The 22037-nt window shown below is 40.4% G+C and overlaps 1 protein-coding gene across 1 annotated transcript in view; it reads right to left on the bottom strand.

Moving 5' to 3' along the window:
* IGF2BP2 (insulin like growth factor 2 mRNA binding protein 2) overlaps window positions 1-22037 on the bottom strand; it is a gene marked incomplete at its 5' end in the record, with an annotated part of 162391 nt that overhangs the window by 27727 nt on the left and 112627 nt on the right. The window contains 6 exons of the mRNA XM_082840524.1: window positions 52-135; window positions 5532-5666; window positions 7701-7973; window positions 9983-10046; window positions 13721-13772; window positions 14760-14808. Coding sequence (XP_082696650.1) covers window positions 52-135; window positions 5532-5666; window positions 7701-7973; window positions 9983-10046; window positions 13721-13772; window positions 14760-14808 — 657 coding nt within the window. The remainder of the gene's footprint in view (window positions 1-51; window positions 136-5531; window positions 5667-7700; window positions 7974-9982; window positions 10047-13720; window positions 13773-14759; window positions 14809-22037) is intronic.

Raw genomic sequence — 22037 nt, 5'->3', positions numbered from 1 at the left:
GTCAAAGAGAAAATCTTGAAAGCAGCAAAAGAAAAGTGATTAGTAACATATGAGGAAGTCTCCATAAGATTATGGATGGATTTCTCAGCAGAAATTTTGCAGGCCAGAAATGAATGGGATGACATATTCAAAGCACTGAAAGAAAAAACTATCAGGCTTCCCTGGTGCAGGGGACGCGGGTTTGTGCCCCGGTCCGGGAAGATCCCACATGCTGCGGAGCGGCTGGGCCCGTGAGCCATGGCCGCTGAGCCTGCGCTCCGCAACGGGAGAGGCCACAACAGTGAGAGACCTGTGTACCGCAAACAAACAAACAAACAAAACAACTATCAACCAAGAATACTGCATCTAGCAAACTGTCTTTGAAAATGATGGGGAAATTAATACTTTTCCAGATAAACAAAAGCTAAAGGAGTTCATTACTATCAGATCAGCTCTACAAGAAATGCTAAAGGGAGTCCTTTAAGTTGAAATGAAAAGATGGTTCAACATATGAAAATTAATCAATATAATATACCACATTAACTGAATGAAGGACAAAACCCACATGATCATCTCAATTGATACAGAAAAAGCATTTGATAAAATTTAACAACTTTCCATGATTAATAACACCCAACAATTTAGGAACAGAAGGAAACTACCTCAACATAATAAAGGCCACTTGTGAAAAGCCCACAGTGAACATCATTATTTAATGGTGAAAAACTGAAAGGTTTTCCTCTAAGAACAGGAACAAAACAAAGATGCCCTCAGTATTTCTATGTAACATACTATTAGAAGTCCTATCCAGAGCAAGTAGCTAAGGAAAAAAAATAGAAGACATCTAAGTTGGAGAGGAAGAGGTAACATTATCTCTGTTCACAGATGATATGATCTTATATGTAGAAAACAAAGATTCCACAAGAAAACTATTAGAACTAATAAACTAATTCAGCAACAATGTAGGATATAAAATCAACACACAAAGAACAGTTGTGTTTCTATACACTAACAATGAACAATATGGAAAGGAAATTAAGACAATAATTCCATTTATAATAGCACCATAAAGAATAAAGTATTGAGGAATAAGCCTAATTAAAGAAGTAAAAGACTTACACACTGAAAACTATAAAACAACGCTGAAAGAAATTAAAGACAGAAATCAATGGAAAGACATCCCGGATGCCAGGACTGGAAGACCTAAAGTTGTTTAGATGTCCACACCACCCAAAACAATCTACAGATTTGATGTAATCCCTATCAAAATCCCAATGGCAACTTTTGCAGAAACAGAAAAACTCATTGTAAAAATTTATATGGAGGGGCTTCCCTGGTGGTGCAGTGGTTAAGAATCCGCCTGCCAATGCAGGGGACACAGGTTTGAGGCCTGGTCTGGGAAGATCCCACATGCCATGGAGCAACTAAGCCCATGTACCACAACTACTGAGCCCATGTGCCACAACTAGTGAAGCCCACGTGCCTAGAGCCTGTGCTCTGTAACAAGAGAAGCCACTGCAATGAGAAGCCTGCGCACCGTGACGAAGAGTGGCCCCCGCTCACCACAACTAGAGAAAGCCCACACACAGCAACAAAGACCCAATGCAGCCAAAAATAAATAAATAAATTTATTTTAAAAAAATTCATATGGAATCTCAAGGGACCCTGAATAATCAAAACAAGTTTGAAAAAGAACTCACATTTCCTGATTTCAAAACATATTGTATAGCTATGGTAATCAAAACAGTATGGTACTGGTATCAAGAAGAAAAATAAACCAAGAGGAAAGAATAGAGATCCCAGAAATAAATCCTTGCATATATGGTCAAATGATCTTCGACAAAGGTGTCAAGGCTACATCATGGGAAAAGGACAGTGTCTTTGAAAATTATCTTAGGAAAACTTGCAAAAGAATGCAGCTGGGGGCTTCCCTGGTGGCGCAGTGGTTGAGAATCCGCCTGCCGATGCAGGCGACACAGCTTCGTGCCCCGGTCTGGGAAGATCCCACATGCCGCGGAGCGGCTGGGCCCGTGAGCCATGGCCGCTGAGCCTGAGCATCCAGAGCCTGTGCTCCGCAATGGGAGAGGCCACAACAGTGAGAGGCCCGCGTACCACAAAAAAAAAAAAAAAAAGAATGCAGCTGGACCCTTATTTCATATACAAAAATTAACTCAAAAGAGATTAAAGACCTAAATGTAAAACCTGAAAGTACAATTTTCCTAGAAGAAAACAAAGGAGCAAAGCTTCACGATAGTGAACTTGGCTACTGTTTTTTGGATATAACACTAAAGCACAGTTGACAAAAGCAAAATTAACAAATGGGACTACACCAAACCTAAAAACTTTTGTGCATCAAAGGACACACTCAACAAAATGAAAAGACAACCTATGAAATGGAAGTAAGTATCTGCAAATCATATATCTGATAAGGATGTGGAGAAATTTGAACTCTTGTGAAAGGCTGGTGGGATTGTAAAATGGTGCAACTGCTATGGAAAACAGGTTCCTCGGGGCTTCCCTGGTGGCGCAGTGGTTGAGAGTCCGCCTGCTGATGCAGGGGACATGGGTTCGTGCCCCGGTCCGGGAAGATCCCACATGCCGTGGAGTGGCTAGGTCCGTGAGCCATGGCCACTGAGCCTGTGCGTCCGGAGCCTGTGTTCCACAACAGGAGAGGCCACAACAGTGAAAGGCCCGTGTACCGCAAAAAAAAAAAAAAAAAAAAGAAAACAGGTTCCTCAAAAAATTGGAAATAGAACTACTGTATGATCCAGCAACTCACTTCTTGGCATATATCCAAAAGAATTGAAAGCAGGGTCTCAAAGAGATATTTCAAAACAGCACTATTCATATAGCCAAGAGGTAGAAGCAACCCAAATCTCTATCAATGGATAAATGAATAAACAAAATGTGGTATACACACACAATGGAATATTATTCAGCCTTAAAAAAGGAAATCCTACAACATGAATTCATTTTGAGGTCATTATGTTAAGTGAAATAAGCCAGTCACAAAAAGACAAATACTGTATGATTTCACTTATCTGAGTTCTCTAAAATAGTCAAATTCGCAGAACCAGAAAATAGAATGGTAGCTACCAGAGGCTGGAGGGAGAGGGAAAAGGGGAGTTGTTGTTTAACAGGCACAGAGTTTCAGTTTTGTAAGATGATAAAGTTCTGGAGATCTGTTTCACAATAATGTGAATATACTTAACACTACTGAACTGTACCCTTAAAAATGGCTAAGACGATAAATTTTATGATGTGTTTTTTTGTTTGTTTTTTTTACAATAAAAAAAGTTCAAAAAAAAAGGACGGGGGGGACAAGGAGAGGATGCCTTCTCTTTCAACTTTTAAATAGTTTTCTGTGGGGATCCAAGGTCTGAAATCACTTCAGTCATCTTGTCATCATCAGGGGAGTATCAGACACCCTGAAGAAGGTAAAGCAGAAAGAAAAGTCATGGGCCTTTTAGTCTATGATTCAACTGACCTTTCAGTCACTCTCACATAATAAGGACTTCTAATTATGTGACATCATAATTGTTTCTTATTGCTTAAGCCACTTGTTATGTTTTCTGTTACTTGAGACCAAAAGCATTGAACAGATGCATTACTACTGCCTCAAAATACATGGATGTTTGAAGAAGCTCCACTAGAATGTGACTTACAGAGGGCAGGGTTTTTTTGTCAGCTTTGTCCACTGGCACATAGAACAGTGCCTGATAGACAGTATGTACCCAATAAATATTTGGTAAATGAATAGAAAGAAAGTTTAGAATCCCTGTTCTCCTCCGTCCTCCACCTCCTACTCATCTTCCTCACGGCTCAGCTTAAATGTCACTTACACAGGGAGGCCGCCTCTGAAATCCTCAAATCTCTTCTGGCCCCCTAAAACCTTGATTAGGGCCTCCAGTTACCTGCAGTTGTTTTCCACTGTAGCACCTCTCATAGCTGTGCTTAATTACTTACTGGTGTAATTATTTGTTTAGCAGATGTCTCTGCCACTGGATAAAAAAAGGAACTGGATCTTGTTCAGGGCTGTAGCCTCAACCCAGCACAGTGCTCAGCAAGGTGCCGCACTCAAAAAAAAAGTATTTCAAAGACAGTCAAATTCTATCTTGGCTCTACACGAATACTTTAAGAATCCAATTTATACATCAGCCTTTTTGGTTCTTCAGAATATTGTAAGATGCTTACACCTAGCTCAAAGGACCAAGGAGGGTAACATTTATAAAATTCTCAATAACTTAGATGAGGGAGGGGCTTCTTCAAATTAAGACACAGCATGTGGGGGGTTTCAAAAGCCCCAAATAGTAAATAATTAGTTAAGTGAAATGTTAGAGTCTCTTATGAAATCTAAGAATAGATTTGCAACGTTTTTCTTTTAGGAACTACTTTCATCTTCTTGGTTTTGGAACACTACTATTTGACATTGTTTGCTAAATCAGTTTTATATTCAATTCATCCCTCACTGCTTCTTTTTTTTTTTTTTGCGGTACGCGGGCCTCTCACTGTTGTGGCTGCTCCCGTTGCAGAGCACAGGCTCCGGACACGCAGGCTCAGCGGCCATGGCTCACGGGCCCAGCCGCTCTGCGGCATGTGGGATCTTCCCGGACCGGGGCACGAACCCGTGTCCCCTGCAATGGCAGGCGGACTCTCAACCACTGTGCCACCAGGGAAGCCCCCTCACTGCTTCTTTATAAAAACTGCCACACATGCCTGTAAGTGAATTTTGCCAAACAAACATACAGCCTTTTTTATTATATTGCCTATTCCGTTACCATTAATTTGTTTATAATACAAATTAATAAATTTGTATTACTAAATTATACAAGTTACTAAGAACTGTATTTGTCATTCAAATTGGTACAACACTCAGGAATCCTAAGAAATATTTTGTAAAAGAAATGGACAGGGGGAGAGAGAAAAACAAAGAAGAATGAAGTAGCCACTCAGATACCAGTTTCTACTATTTAAGGAAACATAATCCAATTTTAAGAGTGCAAGTGGCTTAGGAGCATGGTGACAAAACCCTTTTCCAGCATAGTAAATGATGGTTTTGACAACAATGTATTTTCTGTATCTGCCCAGTCCAATATGATAGCCATTAGCCATACATGCGATTATTTAAGTCTGAATGGATTAAAATAAAATATTCAGTTCGTCCATTGCACTAGTCACATTTCAAGCACTCAACAGGAACACATGGCTAGTGGCTATCGTATTGAACAGTGCAGATACAGAACATTTCCATCACTGCATGGCCCTGGACAGCACAGGTCTATATGTTCCTACCAATAATTATTACCAGTGAGTGATGGAAGCATTAGGCTCACCAAGAGAAACATACGAGTAGAGAAGCAGCCATGTTATAAACATAAAAGATCTATTTCCCACCGTATTCTCTTTAGGAACAAATTTCTGAAAAATAATCTTTCCCCTGCTCTCTTTACTGAGAAATAGATTTACAGCTTTTTAAAACTTTCCTGGGTTAAATGAATGACAACCTCATCTTTTTTTCTGCTGAGTGGTCTGTGCATTGCATGCAAACTTACAGTTTGGTCTCATCAGCCTCTTTCTGCATGATTTCGAGAATCATGCGGCATGCTTCAGAGGTTCCCTCTGGGGTGGCATGGATGGTGACAGGCTTCTCTGCAGCCCCGGAGTTCTCCTTTCTATGGATGTCTACCCTGCAGGAAAAGAATCAGGAGCCATAGCACAGCGTCATCTGGGACTGGATCCTAGTCCCAAGAATGCGTCGCACTGGCCAATGTACAGCAAGGACACAGACAGACCAGGAAGTGTCACGAGCACGTTTGCAACCAATGCCATTCTCCAAGAAGGCGGCAAGCAGTGCAGGGGGTCTTGTGCCAAACCCAAATTCTCGGCAGCTCCACTGAGAAGGGAATCTTTCTTACAGGAGTGCCACTGGGCAAAGGCACCAAGGCAACGTGGTAATGAAGCCAGTTTGGTAAATGAAGTATGTTGTGTAGTCTTTCCAATGATCTTAGAAGTGAAGAGTAAAGTGAGCGGGATAATACTGCACGTTGGCACAGTGCCGGTCTCTGAACTGATTGCAGCTTTTAAAAGCCATATGTTAATCCAACTCCACCAAATTCAAGCAAGCTTTATGTATCTGAGTATGGACAGAAAACAGAGGCATGCCCTTTCTCTGCCTAAGTTTTTGGTTTCCTTGCCACCCGCAGCCTGCCTTCTTCCAGGCTCTTAAAAACTAATGGCTCAAAAGCTTGATGACTTTATCAGACTTCTTTGGGTTGTTGTGGCTCTATTTGTTTTTAACTTTCAAAATCACATAATTGATTGTATCCTTTTTTACTCTGGCTGTCAGAAAGCCCAAATCCAAGTCTCTGGCCTATTTCTAAAATAATGGGCACACACTTTGAGAACTAACTCACTTGTATTTAAACTTGCTGCATTTTTTTAAATGATTTTTTTTTAGTTACTTTATTTTTTGGACACACTGCGCGGCATGCGGGATCTTAGTTCCCCTACCAAGGATTGAACCCAGCGCCCCCTGCAATGGAAGCGTGGAGTCTTAACCACTGGACCGCCAGGGAAGTCCCTGACCTTGCTGCATTTATAAAGCCACTTTAAATAATCTTTGGAACAAAAAGACATACAAATAAAAATCACTTTCTCAGTGAAGAAAACTTGGGAAAAAAGGGGACTGATTTTAAAATAAAGGAAACACCACATAGTATTTGCCCCCTGTACTATCTCATCATTTCACTCCTATGATTTTAAAGTCTGGGACTCATATAAGTGTCCATTATTTGGAAGTAACTCAGTCACTTTGCAGAAAACAGTGTTTTCTCTTTCAGGTTACAAGACACTCAGTATCCTGAATAAAATGCACTAGGCATGTAAATAACAAATATTTGTCAGTAATTTGGTGCTTTGTAATTTAAGTGCTTTGTAATTTCCTTCAATCTGCCTGACTGTCCTAATTCTCACAATACTCCTGGCTTACAGAAGAAGCAATTGGTGCTCAGAGACCTTAACATTTTTTCTAAGATCATATAGCTATTAAGTGGTAAAACTTGAACAGGGGTCTTTGTTTTCAAGACCTGTGCTTTGTTCATTACATCATGCTGTGGTCTTATGAACACACAAAACTCAGCAACCTCACAAGTCACTTTATCCACTACAACTCCTACTACCAATTCAGTCTCCTTAAACAGACAGAAAACTAAACATAAGACTAATGTACTTTATTTATTGCTCAATGTAACAGTGACTCACCCATTTCCTTTATGTAGCTATTTGCGAGACTCCCTAGGTGGTCTCAAAGAATGACTACCACCCAGGGCTCTGACGCAGGAGAGGAGGCAAGAGCTAAGATACGCGGGTTCTAGGGTCCCGTAAAGTTCAGCCCCATACCTCTGTTGTTTTAAAAACATGTAGATGTATTCACAGGTATCAGATAGCTTATGAGAACAATTCTTGACTGTGAGGTCATTAGTACCTTGTTTATGAACTATTAGTGTTTCAGGGTATGACCTTTAGGTCACCGGCATGAAAGCTCATTAAAGCCCCTGGGCTTTGTGTTAGTCTGTTAGTAGTTCCATTTAAAGAAGCCATAGTCCCATACAGCACAGCCCCCCGCTGCTGATGCAAGCAATAGCAACCTGGGAATGGCCGGGACCCACCAGCACTCAGGGGACCCCTCAGAAGGAAGCAAAGGAAGCCCCGGAGGCACGTACCGGGACTGGGTCTGCTTAGTGATGTTCTTTATGGTCAAGCCCTCCTTTCCGATGATGGCACCAACAAACTGGGTGGGGACCAGGATCCGCAGCGGGAAATCAATCTGTCTGGCCTGAGAAGAGCCCCCAGGGGCATGGCCTTGCTCCCGGGAAGAGTGGTCCCCACGCTGGGCTCGCTGAGGGGGCGAAGGGGAGCTCACCTCTTCATCCGGGATGTAGGAAATCTTGAAGGAGTAGTTCTCAAACTGATGCCCGCTTAGCTTCTCGATGGCTCTGAAATGCAGCAGGGGCAAGTGAGCTTTGTTAGAGAACAGTGTTGGAGAAGACCCCCCAGGGTCAATGGACCGGTTCATTCACTCTCCTTTACTAGTTGCCTACGTGAGTGCCGTCCTCGGCGCTAAGGATGCAGCGGTGAGCAAGACACGTGCCATCTCTACTCCCTCAGGGCTTGTGGTTAACAAATTAAACACGTAATTACAACGTGCAGGCCTGGTCAGACTTGATATACAATGTGCCAGTCTGCTTTTTTTCACCACTCAAGGCTGTATCCCCATCATCAAAAACTCTTTGTAAAATATTGGCATAAAATTGTCCTTTTTAAAAAGTTTTAATTGTAATACAGTTATTACTGAAAATTCAGAAGTAGATAAGCACAAATAAGAAAAACATCCTAGCCCATCCTATAGCTTTCTTAAATATATTATTATGTATACAAATGGATTAATACCATACATAGTACTTTATAACCTTTAAAAACAGTTAATACTCTAAACAGTTTTCCAAGTGATTAAATACCCTGCAATTTAGTTTTTACTGACTGTTTAACATTCTATTGATTTGCCATCATTTTTGCAACTGATTCTCTATTGTTTTATATATATATATATATATATATATGTTTCTAATCTTTTACTACTGCATACAGTATTGTCATGGGCATCTTTGCAACTACAACTTTGCAAACAGGATGACAAATTCCTAATGGAATTGCTGGGTCAGAGAGTAGGCAGAATTCTAACATTTTAAGTCATTATTGCTCAGTGTCCTTCTGGAAAGGTTTCAACATGTACTATCCCATAGCAGTTAAGAGAGCACTTGTTTCCTTGAATCCTCAGAAGTACAAAGTATTATGATTTTAAAAGACTTATCAATTTGATAAATCCCACTATTGCATCTTAAAAACTATACATGAAGTGCAACCATTTTTTCACGTGTCTTTGGCAGCATGTGAAAAAATGAACCCTCTTCTACAAGGTTATTGTTTAGGGTTTACGAATTTATTACAAAGCAGCACTTTTTGAATTCAATAAAAGCAACAAAGTAATATCATGTACAGAGGGCCTACCTAAGTAGCAGATGGACAAGAACTGTAAAGGTTCAGTTGTTGGTATATGTATCCTGCTTACATACGTGTGCAAAAGTCAACAGCAAATGACTACTGCCTTTTTCAATGCAACATTAACATTTTGAAAACTAGTGGTATGAGAATGGGTTAACCATGTATTCATGGGTGTGGCAACCTTGAAAAAGAAATAAAAGTATAATCCTGGGACATATAACCAATACAGATGTTATGCCACATGTGACCATAATTCTAGTTACAATGACCTGACAGGCACTTCATGGACCCTCTACAAAAAGGAACTTGTTTTTGTTGTTGTTGTTTTTTTAAAAAAATTCAGTCCCATGTGTGTTAACAGCCAAGCTCACAATTAACCAACACTGAAGCAATGTAGCCATGAGTGGGATTAGGAGGTGAATGAGTAGGAAAAAGAACCTGAGCCAGGTGCTCTTTGATGAACCACTCCTAGATGACAATGTTCCCTTGGGCTGATGTCACTAAGGTGGATCCCTCTTTTAATATTCATAGAGGGAAAATGAGGTTTCAGCATCCATTCAATGAGTTTGGACAGAAGCAGGCTTGGGCTTCTTCCTCATGGTGCATGGAGGAAGCTCCAGGTGGAAGTGGCTCCTAGTGGCCATCAAAGCAGACTCTAGTGGACACAATGTCACAGACGTGGTGCCCTCTATTCCTGACTATATCAAGATGCAGCTCCCACCTCGGTTTTGATGCCAAGGCTCAACATTTTTCAAGATAAAAATCTCTGTACAATCAACAAACAGACACTCTGGTATAAATGCCCTGGGGCTCCACTGATGTGTCAAAGTTCTGCATCTTTTCAGAAAAGGTTTATAAATACAGGACTCAATGGAATTCAAAGACAAGCTCCACTCCCCCCCCACGCCCAAATTTGAAGGGAAATAAGCCCAAATCCACTTACGTTTTTGCTTCTTCTCTTGTTGCATATGTGACGTTGACAACGGCAGTTTCTGTGTCTGTGTTGACTAGGAAAGAAGCAAAAACTACATTGTCACAGAAAAAAAAAAGCTGCCACCCTCTGGCTAATGTAAATAAACTTATTTAGAGAAAAATGCACAAAAAAACGTCACTGCCCTATCTCTTAGAGTTACTTGAATCTCTATCTTTATTCATGCGCATTCATAGGAATTTGTAATCAACTGTATATACACATTTGTAATCCATTGTATATACAACTCAAAACTACATTTTCACTAATTTTATCAACACTTTTGCACATGTATATGTATATGCACATTTTCTTTGGATTTTTCATTTTTAATGCCTTCATAAAATTGCAGCAAATAAATGTGCCATGACTTTTGCCTAACCATTCCTTAATTGTTGACAAATGGGTTATTCCCAGTATTTGCTATTCTGACTAGTGTTGATAAAAATCACCACTGTTGCAAATATCACTTGATTCGTGTTCTTCTGAATTATTTTTTTGAGGGTAATTTAGAAAGAAAATAATTGGTAAAAGAACATAATGCTTTTTAATGATTGTTTTCAGATTATTCTCCTAAAAGTTTGTATCAATTTATTGTACCACTATGAGTTTTGTTATAATTTGCATTTATTTAAAAATAACTGGATATATGTATAAAATAATAAGAAAGTATTTTAATTTTTCATTCATGGGTAAGGTTGAACTATTACTATTTTTGTTCCCCTCTGATAGACCTCCTTGACTGACTGTGTGAGTTAAATCTAGTAACTGTGTACAATGAATAAAGAAAGTTGACAATTCCAACCCACTTGACTGAAGAGAACACATAAATTCTAAGAGTGGTTAATAAGGGATCACTCTTGTGAGTTGCTTTATCTTGGTTCATAATCGCTCGCCTCTTCTTCCAAAGTCAGACATAAAAAATGAATTCAAACAGCAAGACAAAACTTTCTCAATCTAAGTCAGTAAACTTAAACCAAAAATACTGGTTTCCCCAAAACCAGTAAACATAACTAAATCACATCCTCCCCCACTAAAACATTTAAGCTATTGGGAGACTTGGAATTAACAACATTAAGGTGAGGATAATTCAAGAAAACCACAGTAGAGGTGCTTTTCAAAATAATAATAAAACCCTATAGTGCAGGGATCCTTAATCTTTTTTTATTATTATTATTATTATTTTTTGCGGTACACGGGCCTCTCACTGTTGTGGCCTCTCCCGTGGTGGAGCACAGGCTCCGGACGGACGCGCAGGCCCTGTGGCCATGGCTTACAGGCCTAGCCGCTCCGCGGCATGTGGGATCTTCCCAGACTGGGGCACGAACCCATGGTCCCCTGCATCGGCAGGCAGACTCTCAACCACTGCGCCACCAGGGAAGCCCTTTAATCTTTTTTTAAAAAAAACATTTATTTATTTATTTATTTGGCTGTGCTGGGTCTTAGCTGCGGCATGCAGGATCTTCGTTGTTGCATGCGGGCTCTTTGTGGAGGCACGGGGGATCTAGTTCCCTGACCACGGATCGAACTCAGGCCCCCTGCATTGGGAGCCTGGAGTCTTATCCACTGGACCACCAGGGAAGTCCTGGGATTCTTAACCTTGAATCCATGTTAGAGCTTCAGGAATTCTTTACTCACCCTCCCCACTTCCCTGCAAATATTCAAAATTGTGGGTACGTGGATTTTTCTGGCTTATAATTTCCATATGATTCTCAAAAAGGTTAAAGACCACTGTTATCCAATAACTTCAAAGTAGCTGCAGCCCTTATGGGGAGGGGAGGCATAATCCTCAGGAAGGAACTGCCACTGAGATTTATGTGTCACCGGTGCTGAGCCCAGCCCTTGCCTTGGCCTGGGGGTATTCGTTTTGCTCTCTAATACACAGAGAGGTCCTCATAGTGCAAAATAGAGAATGTGCAGCCCACAACCATCCTCTTTCGGTGCTGACACACTGAATGCTACGAGGCCTCATATCTGCACTTCGTAGTGCTACAGATGAGGCTGAAGACTCCAAAACGGGAGAAAGGCTGGCTTTGAACCTCCCGAATAAAGCTATCCACTAGAAGTCTCAGATTCTCAGATTTTGTTCTACTCCTTAGTCATATTCTTTGTTCTTGAAAGACATCTGTCTTCAGGAAATCAGACCTGTGATTCTGGGAAAAACTGAGCTCCATTGAAATACTTTATTTCATTGGACATGAAAGCGCTCCTTAAAATCCTACTGAAAATGTTTTCCTGCTGAATCAGGAATCACCTATGAAACAGAACAAAACAACACCCCAGCACTTCTATCCCGTAGCTGTGAGGCAGCTAGAAACTGGGTGCTCTCAGGGCACAGGTGCCATTGGAGCTGTGAACTGCCCCCAGGGACCTGGAGTATTTCCTCCTTGCATGGCACTGTCCTAAGTTTAATAACATGGTCTTAGTTAGTAACTTCTACAGGTTCATGTCTGGAAGGTCATCCTGCCTACTAAATCCATTCCTTATTAGAATGTCTTCTTTTCCATTTGAGGGAAATAACAAGAACTGAGAAAACAGAATCCTTGTAAATCATGTCTTCCTTCTGAGCTCTTTCCCTTCACCTTTGGGTATGGGCAGTCAGCAGTATGAAACTGACTAATAATATTTTTAATATTCAGGAGTGGAGAGCATCTGAATAACTACTGCTTTAAAACTATTATATTAATTATACTGGCGGATAGAACAGACTGCGTATGAGAAAATGGATTCTCTGTGATTTTTCCTAAGTGAACTTTAACGATTATGTATGACTCCATTGTCTGTAAATATTTATTCAGGTTCTCTCTGGGTGCCCCAACTATTCAGTGATACAGGAAGGGTAAATTTATTCTCCCCATTATACACATGTGGAAACTGAGCCAATAAGGTTAAGTGACTTTTACAAGGGCTCACAGTCAGTAAGTGACTGAATTCATAGTCTGCTTTCTAGGTCAGTGCAAAAATAATCTTTACCACATGTTACTGCCTGTCTTATCAGGAGCTTAGAATCTACTTTTCAGGGACTCTTAAATAGCTACATAAGGTATCAGCTGAGGTACCCGTTTTTTTTTTTCCTTTAAAAATCATAGCACTTTATGTTTTAGAAGACAAAAATAAGGGCGGCAGGAAAAAGAATATATGTTTTCTGGGGATTTACAGCATTGTTCCTAAGACAGAGGCTCTCAAATGAGTACACACAAAAATCACTTGGGGGTGCTTGTTGAACATACAGATTCATGACGTCTTCCCCCATAGAGTCTTAATTTGTAGGTCTGTCTACGGTGAGCCCTAGGAATCTGCATTTTCCCAAGCACTCCAGGCGATCTGGGGTAGGAGTCCTACACCTTGAGAAACACTCAGCCCAAGATATTAGGGATATGTTATTCTTAACCAGGAAGAGGAAAGCTGTAATAGTGTAAATCCAGTTACTTCCAAGTGAATTAAGCTTCCCCCACCCTGACAGCATTTGTCCAGTGCTTGAGTACATTAAAGAGTATAAGAAAAATAGCCTGAAAACCATTCTTTGAAAAAATCGATATAGACAGATGGATATAGACATCTCTCACATACAGATATACAAACATACACTCTAGGAAGCTTGCTTCAAATGAATTTGAACTTATTATTTGTCCTTGGATTTGACCCGACCTATAAGAAATAACAGGTAATATCCCTCTCAAAATTCAATAGGCTAATTTCGTCACTTATTACCTTGTTCGACATTCTCCACTGTCCCATACTGAGCCAAAAGTCCATCCAACACCTGAAAAAGAAGCTTTGCTGTCAGAATTTCAGGTCTTCCATAAAAGCAGCTAGAACTGAATAAATGTACAGGACTTTCATTTGCTTATTGGCTCTCAAGTAATCCGTTCACTGAGGAAACACAGCAGAGCTTCGGAGTCTTAGTAATTGTTAACAATCACGTTCATCATGATGGTTGGAACCCACTTGCTGCTTTTGAAATGAGAAGCAGAATAATGTACAAAGATCACTTCCCCTTTCTGGAAGATTTAACCTTCTTCCTTCAGTTTTCCTTTAGGGATCTCCTTATTTTACAAAGTAATGAGATATGTATATGTTCAAAATTTTCCACAATGAAAACTTTTTTTCTTAAAGGAATAAAAACATTAGACAAAACATTCTGTTTCCTTTAAGGCTATTTTGATTTTGTTTGGGTTGGGGAACATGGGGCAGTATGGTTTTCAATAATGCAGTAAAGCCACTCCTCATATTCTAGCTTATTTTATTTCAAGGTAACAATCTTGTAAGAAGTTTTACAACTCCGAAAATATGTCTTAACTGTTATTCATAGCAACTAATTCAAAATAAACAAAAAACTTGCTCAAACTAACAAAGAACCTTCTATTCTTATGGGTTTTCCATTTATTTTATTTTTCCCCAAATCGTAATTTAGAAAGGTAAAAATCTTTTATAAAATCATGGGATAAAAATCACAAGCAAGGTATGTATTTTGTTTCACAGTTTGTCTGTTGATGCTTGGTTTCTGAGAAGACAGAACATAAGAGATCAAAGTGCACATCCTGCACAACGAAAGGGACAAATCTGCCCCCAAACTCAAGGCAGATCATGCACATTAGGGGCACTGAAGAAGGGAAAGTCTGAGGACCTCTAATTCCTAAATGTGAAAGGGAACTATAAAAAAGGGAGAAAATCCCTTATTAACCCATTAAAAAATAAAATGAGGAAAGAGAGCAGGAAGATAATAAATATAGAAATGACATTGGCCTACCTCCCACTGCAGGTGAGGAGGGATGTTTCGAATCTGAATTTTCCTGCTCCTGTAAAAGATAAAAGCACAGACACAACAGGCTTAAGACCACAGTTTGAGTTTACTTTCTCACTATGTTCACCAAGACACCAGCAAGGGATTTTGATTGTGAATCAAGAACATCTTGTTTTAAGCCATTCGTCAATTTCTCCCTTTATGTCTGTTAGTATTTGCTTTATATATTTAGGTGCTTCTATACTGGGAGCCTAAATGTTAATGAGTGCAATATCCTCTTCTTGTATTGATCCCTTTATCATTATATAATGCCCTACTGTATAGCACAGAGAATTACACCCAACATTTTGTAATAAGCTATAATGGAATACAATCTGCAAAAAAAAAACCACACACACACACACACAATGAATGACTATGCTGTACACCTGAAACTAATGTAATATTGTAAATCAATTATACTTCAATTTAAAAATTAAAAGAAGAAAAAAAAAGAGCAGCTTGTTTTAAAACTTTCAATTAGGGACTTCCCTGGTGGCACAGTGGTTAAGAATCCGCCTGCCAATGCAGGGGACACGGGTTCAATCCCTGGTCCGGGAAGATCCCACATGCTGCGGAGCAACTAAGTCCATGCACCACAACTACTGAGCCCACGTGCTGCAACTGCTGAACCTGTGTGCTGCAACTACTGAAGCTCGTGCTCGGCCTAGAGCCTGTGCTCCGCAACAAGAGAAGCCACTGCAATGAGAAGCCTGCGCACCACAATGAAGAGTAGCCCCCGCTCGCTGCAACTAGAGAGCCCCCGCGCGCAGCAATGAAGACCCAATGCAGCCAAATAATAATAATAAATAAATAAAATAAAACACAGCTGTTTTAAACAAATAAATAAAACTTTCAATTACTTTGAGGAAAAAAATAAAGAACAAACCCAAGAAGTCTGAACAAGCTAAAGAAACAGGTTAGTTAGATGCAAATCTGCCTTTTCAATTTCCTACCAAAATAATTAGAATTTAAATTGCCACACATGTTCTAATTATAGAATTATTCCCTTCCTCCTCAACATACATAGTCCTGCAAGTGACCCTACCCCAAAAGGTACCTAGGCTCAAACATGAGAGATGGAATACATACACAGTAGGTTTAAAGAGGATCTTACCTAACAATGCAGAGCTTCCTTTTCAAAAATTATTTTTGTTTCTAATAGGTAATACAGTCCTAATTCAAAAATCAGGACACTTTAAAGAGGTATTCCATGAAAAGTCTTACTCGTTGCTTGTGTAGCCTTCAGTTCCTTTATGCAAATACTAGTAAATACAAATATACAATCCTATTTTCACCTTTTCTTATAGAAATATTTGCATATTCTGCACACTCACTGAATCTTGTTTTTTTCACCTAACAGTAATGTCCTGAAGATCTTTCTACATTGGCAGATAGAGAACATCCTCCTTCTATTTTACACTACTCGGATGTACCAAGTATCCATCCCCTATTGATGGATATTTGGGCCTTCTCCTGCCTTTTTATTCAGAAGATTTTTCTTTTTTTCTAAGATATCTGATAACTTTGAGTGATTTAGATCATTTCTTGTTTTTACTTAAGCGTTAAAATTAGATAGAAAGAAGAATAGAAATACGAAGATAAGAATTTTTCTATCTTTAGAGAATATGTTAGATCCCAGAAAGAAAACACAAATCAGCATTTAAATATTAGAAGAGGTCATTTCAATGGAAGGGCTTGGCACTGAAATCCCATAAATATCGCCTTTGGGGGTTGCAAGAGAAGAGATGTGGTGGCCAAAGTGTAGCCCCATTACTTTTCCTTTCCTTCTTGTGTAAGAGGTATCAAATAGTTGCTATATGCAGCCACACATTTCTCCATGGCTTTAATCTGGGCAATAGCCACAGAAAGAAATGTCACAATTCATGCAGAGAGGAAAAAGGAGTGAGACAGAGAAGTACACAGACAGGGGAAACAACAAACAAATAATGAAGGAACTGAGGGGCTCCTGTTTCCTCTTTTTTTTTAAATTAAGGGGGACTCCATCCCTCTGTTCTAGATCCCATATACTACTTCTGTCTTGTTTTATTTTTAAAAAATGAGAACGCATTCATGCTTTACCAGAGCTGCCTAAATGACTATACAAGCCATTCTGTAGAACCTCTAATCTTGTGTCAGGATAGGAAGGCGAAAAAAGAACCAGGAACTAATTTCTGCTTCTGTGCTATGAAGGCTCATTCCTGACACTGCCTTTGGCAAGAGTTCATAATAAAACTGCTGACACCATCCCATACAGTGGCTACATGGAATGCTCCACAAAGGATGTCACAAGCCTAACTATTTATAGAAAAGGCATCATAATTTACAAGAAAATTGAATATTTCTAAAGAAGAATATTTTTGTTATCTCCAAGTATAAATAAACATTGACTACAACTGCTAAGCAAGAATTTATTGATAGAAATCCTATGGGAAGAAACTTCTGCATAGACACTAAGATTTGAATAGAGGAAGATACTGTTGCATTGTTACGACAAAGAATGCAAATAATCTAAGTATCCACAAGCAGGGAGATGAATAAGTAAATCATAGTAGAGCCATAATACTGAACATTATACAGCTGTTAAAAAGAATGAAGTAGGGCTTCCCTGGTGGCGCAGTGGTTGAGAGTCCGCCTGCCGATGCAGGGGACGCGGGTTTGCGCCCCGGTACGGGAAGATCCCACATGCCGTGGAGCGGCTGGGCCCACGAGCCATGGCCGCTGGGCCTGCGCGTCTGGAGCCTGTGCTCCGCGGCGGGAGAGGCCACAGCAGTGAGAGGCCCGCGTACCGCAAAAAAAAAAAAAAAATGAATGAAGTAGACATGTATCCACGGTCATAGGACACTCTTCAAGGCATAATGTTATAAGATGAGCGCTAATTACAGATTAGGTTTGATCTGTTTTTTAAGAGCACAAAACAAAACTATATGTCATTAAGTGTATATATATGTAAATGCACAGAAAAAGGTAGCTACAAACATTTGGTTGGTAAAACGGGACATGTACTTTTTATTTTAGCTGCTTCTGTCTTGCTTGCTTTTTAAAAAAATGACATGTTCATGTCTCACTTACTTTAAAAAATTAACACTTAAAACTCCTACCAGGGCTGCTTTCATGAATCGAAAAGATTCATTTCTTTAAAGTATCCTGGAACCTGCTTTTAAAAAAAGAGAAAAACCCTCTTATTTTCTCCATAATTATCAACAGGTTAGGTATCCTTCTTGAAATCTTATTTAACGAAGTATTAATTTGTTTGGCAAACCCCTTTGTTCACAGGGTGTAAATAATAAAACTCTGCCCAGTCCAGATGATCCCGAATCCTAACTGAATGGGTCTAAAACAATGATGCTTCCCTGTAATATCTGGTGTGAGGACTGCACATCAGGCAATCAGTTGAGTAACTGGAACGTTCGTTAAGCAGGATTCTCTAGCAAGCTAGTGTGTCGCATCTCTAATTTTAGAACAGGATTTTAACCCAGGAACGAAATTTTAACCCAGAAACGAAAAGGGGAAATGGAGATCACTGCAGTAGAACCCATTCAACTGGAGTTCAGTCAGGTGATATGGGAGAACATCCTGAGAGACTGTCTTTCAGGATCAGGAGTGACCAGGATCTTTGGAATCTGCTAACTTCCATGACATCGTCTGGACACTGTGCCTGCTTGTCAGGGCACCCAAGATGCCCAACCCCTTTTTCCCTGGGAGGGATGTCTGTGTGCTCTTCAAAACCCAGCTCATACTTGCAGACAATTCCAGGGCATCTCCAAAAAAGAGTTGTTTCTATGCACTCACTCTTAAGGTTTTATAACAGCTCCCTCTTTGCTATAATCACTTATCTGCTGGCGCTGGTCCTGTCCTCACTGGATTGGAAATTTCCTCAAGGACAGGCTTCTTGTTTACTAGTCTCCTGTCCAGCAAGAGGCCAAGCACATAGCAGAAGAGGAGAACATGGAACTCTGGGGTCTGGGAAAAGCACTGCTATTTCTGGCTGTTGTCTGTTTATGAGGCGGACCTTCTGGACCCTACCTGGGAGGGCACAGGCTGTCCTTTTCTCCTTTGCCAGGTAGTAAAGGGGAGAGGGAAGACTTCTTTCCCCTCTTTCGTTTAGAGAAGAAACCCAGTGCTCAGCTCAGTCTCGAACAACAAATGTGGATCTTTCTCCCTTTGAAATCCATAAAAGTGTGCCCTGCTTGCAAACAAGCCCAATTTACACAAAAACTTAGGAAAGTGACTGGTTTTAAGAAAATAGTTCTTCGTTCCTTAAAAAAAAAAAAAGAATAACCTCACCGTTCCTTTAGTTTAAAAAAGAAATCAAGCTTCTCTAAAAATACATAATTGACATTTCTTATCCTCTCCACCCAGAACCATTACAGCCAGCTCCTAGCTGGCCTGCCGTCTGTCTTACTTTCCCCTCCTCTCCCATCCTTCCCACACTTAGTGACTTTCTAAAACACAACTATGACTGGTTGCTTCTGCCTTCTTTGAATGACTCCCTGTCACCACATCCAAATTCCCATTCATGACCCTGTTACGGTCCCGTTCCCCATCTCTTTATCTTTAAACCCTCTTGCCCCAGCAACTGCTCTAAACTTTGGGCTCTTACCCTTCCATCCAAAATAATTTGTCACACCTGTAGTTTTTATGCGTGCCAGGTCTGAGCCTTCAACATGCTCAGTCCACCTTAAAAACAAGAGTAAACAAAGGCAGTAAGGAACATGATTTTGATTTAAAAAAAAATTTTAACTGAAAACAGAGTAAGACCTGCAGTCAAGCTATTAATATAGACACACAGGCTCTCTCCCCAAGGCTCTGGGATTCAGGAACTCAGAATTTCCCACTTTCATATTCAAGTAAGTGTGTTCAGTGGAAAAGAGCAAGTAGGTCAGTCTCTACACATCCAGGAAAAGAATAATATAGCCCAACAGCTGTTCTGCTTGGCTGAGGAACTGGCCACTTTGATGGATTCTATATTCTGGTTAATTGGTGACAACGGTATACACATGTAGACTATCAAATCTTAACTACAAACAAAAAAAACTTAACCACAGCTCACCTAAGGCTCTTCAACGTGTAAGTGCCTCAGGGTACTTTTCATGAATATGTTATTATCTTTGTACTGTAGATGCCCAGAGGAAGTGGAAAGCTCTGAGTGAACTTCAGATAAAACTAGATGTCCACTGTTATGAATTTCAAGGACCTGGCAGAAGTTATTGTGTATGGTAGAATCTGTTGCTTAAAATATCTGGGCAATCAGCTGGGGAAGTAAAATCATATTTAATTGTCAAGGAATCTCTTATTTTGAAGAATCACCCCACATCTGTGTGTGTGTGTGTGTGTGTGAAACGCCTGTTTGCTTGTGAGGTGGATAATGCCATCGTTTTTAAGCATACGGTCAATTAACCACAAGTCTGAACTCTAGCCCAGGCACTGACCATGCTGGGGGCCTGAGTAGGGAAGACTTAACATATATTGTGGACTCCCACCTCATAGGATCTCAGATTCCATTTGAAAATCAGGCAAGCTAAGGATCAGAAGATGTCCGGGAAAACTGTGGGCAAGAGAAGCAACAGAGGAAGCAAAAGGATCCTATAAGAGAGTCCTTTGGGGTTCAGTGAGAGATCCTACCCAACTAGGTCCCATCTGTTTCCATAGCAATTTTGAGCTCCATCAGATGACACTGTGGTTTTATTCTTGCAAGGAAATCAAACCACCATGGAATGTACATTATCTAGAGGTAGGTGTGCTAACCGACTCCAAGGGCAGTGGCAGAGCCAAGGCTGAAACCACCAGAGCTCTTGGCCATGCCCGCTCCTCTAGTGCTATAATCAGATTCCCCTGCATCCCATGTCCTCATTAGTAAGTGTTTGAGGCACTTTCTCTCCTTCCCATTCCTCATTAGTTCTAAAAGTTCCCCTTAAAACTTCTGGACATTCTGTACAAGGGACATCCTGTGCTAAATTGAACTAGGACCTAGGGCTAGCAATGAATCAGGGAAGCAGATGAATCACCAGTGATAGCCTCGGCCAATCTTCTATTCAGCACTCAGCTGCCTTTTACAGTAATCCCCTCCCCCACCCGCCTCTCATTCTTTCTCTCCTTTCTCTCACACACATACACACAGAGGACACAGGGCATGACTTAATCAGTGAAACTAACTGTTGTCACTTTGTTACAAAATTATTAAGAACTGCATCTGCCGCTATGGAATCTAAAATAAATATAACAGTTATTAGAAAACCAAATGCTTTCCACATAAAAACTGTTGAAAAGTGGGGCTTCCCTGGTGGCACAGTGGTTGAGAGTCCGCCTGCCGATGCAGGGGACACGGGCTCGTGCCCCGGTCCGGGAAGATCCCACATGCTGCGGAGCGGCTGGGCCCATGAGCCGTGGCCGCTGAGCCTGCGCGTCTGGAGCCTGTGCATCTGGAGCCTGTGCTCCGCAATGGGAGAGGCCCGCGTACCGCAAAAAAAAAAAAAAAAAAAAATGTTGAAAAGTGAAAAAGAGGTTTGGGGTTTTTTATAAGGAGAAAAACATGTGATCAGAGTAAAGTCCTTGTGAATATTAGCAGTGTTATGGGCCAAATCATATAAGGATTAAATCAGATATTATTGTGGTGCCCTGTTGCAAAGGGTTTGAGCCAGGACAACTGTAGTTATGAACTCAGTAAATTCCCTTGCTCTATAAACTCAGGTCCGCAAAACCATAAACCCCCAAGTGGCCTGAACACACTCATGCTTCATGAGAATTCAGAGACAGGACCTCTTGAAAGTCTACTGCTTGAATATCACAGAAAAGAAATCAGTGAATATGATAAAGCAATAGTCTGAGACTTTGTAACTTACTCATTTACCTCCGAGCCCCTCTCAAAGAGGCCTTGACTTTTTAAGAGGTTGCCAACACAATTCCAGACTTCCCTCTTGAGGAAAACATCAGGAATTCTTAATTGTTCTTGAAAGAGGTAGAAGGAGAAAAGTAATTAGATAATGATGAGATGTTCATGAGAAGACAGGTCAGGCTGCTCCACCTGGGCAAGATGGTGAAGGAGTTTCCCTAGTGGGTCAGGTACAATGAGTACAATTTGCATTAAATGACCATTGAGTTTCATTCCAACTGCAGGATTCTACAAACCCTTTAGAAGGGTTAAAATCATCTCCTGTTAAAAGGAATCAGTATGCTTGGCTGTAGGTTGAAACCACCATACACTGTTCTAGTAAAGTAGATAACCACATTCCTCAGATATTCAAT

This window comes from Leucopleurus acutus, assembly GCF_964270905.1.
Source record: "Leucopleurus acutus genome assembly, chromosome: 5".
NCBI classification, from domain to species: domain Eukaryota; kingdom Metazoa; phylum Chordata; class Mammalia; order Artiodactyla; family Delphinidae; genus Leucopleurus; species Leucopleurus acutus.
This window is presented reverse-complemented; position numbering and strand designations above follow the sequence as displayed.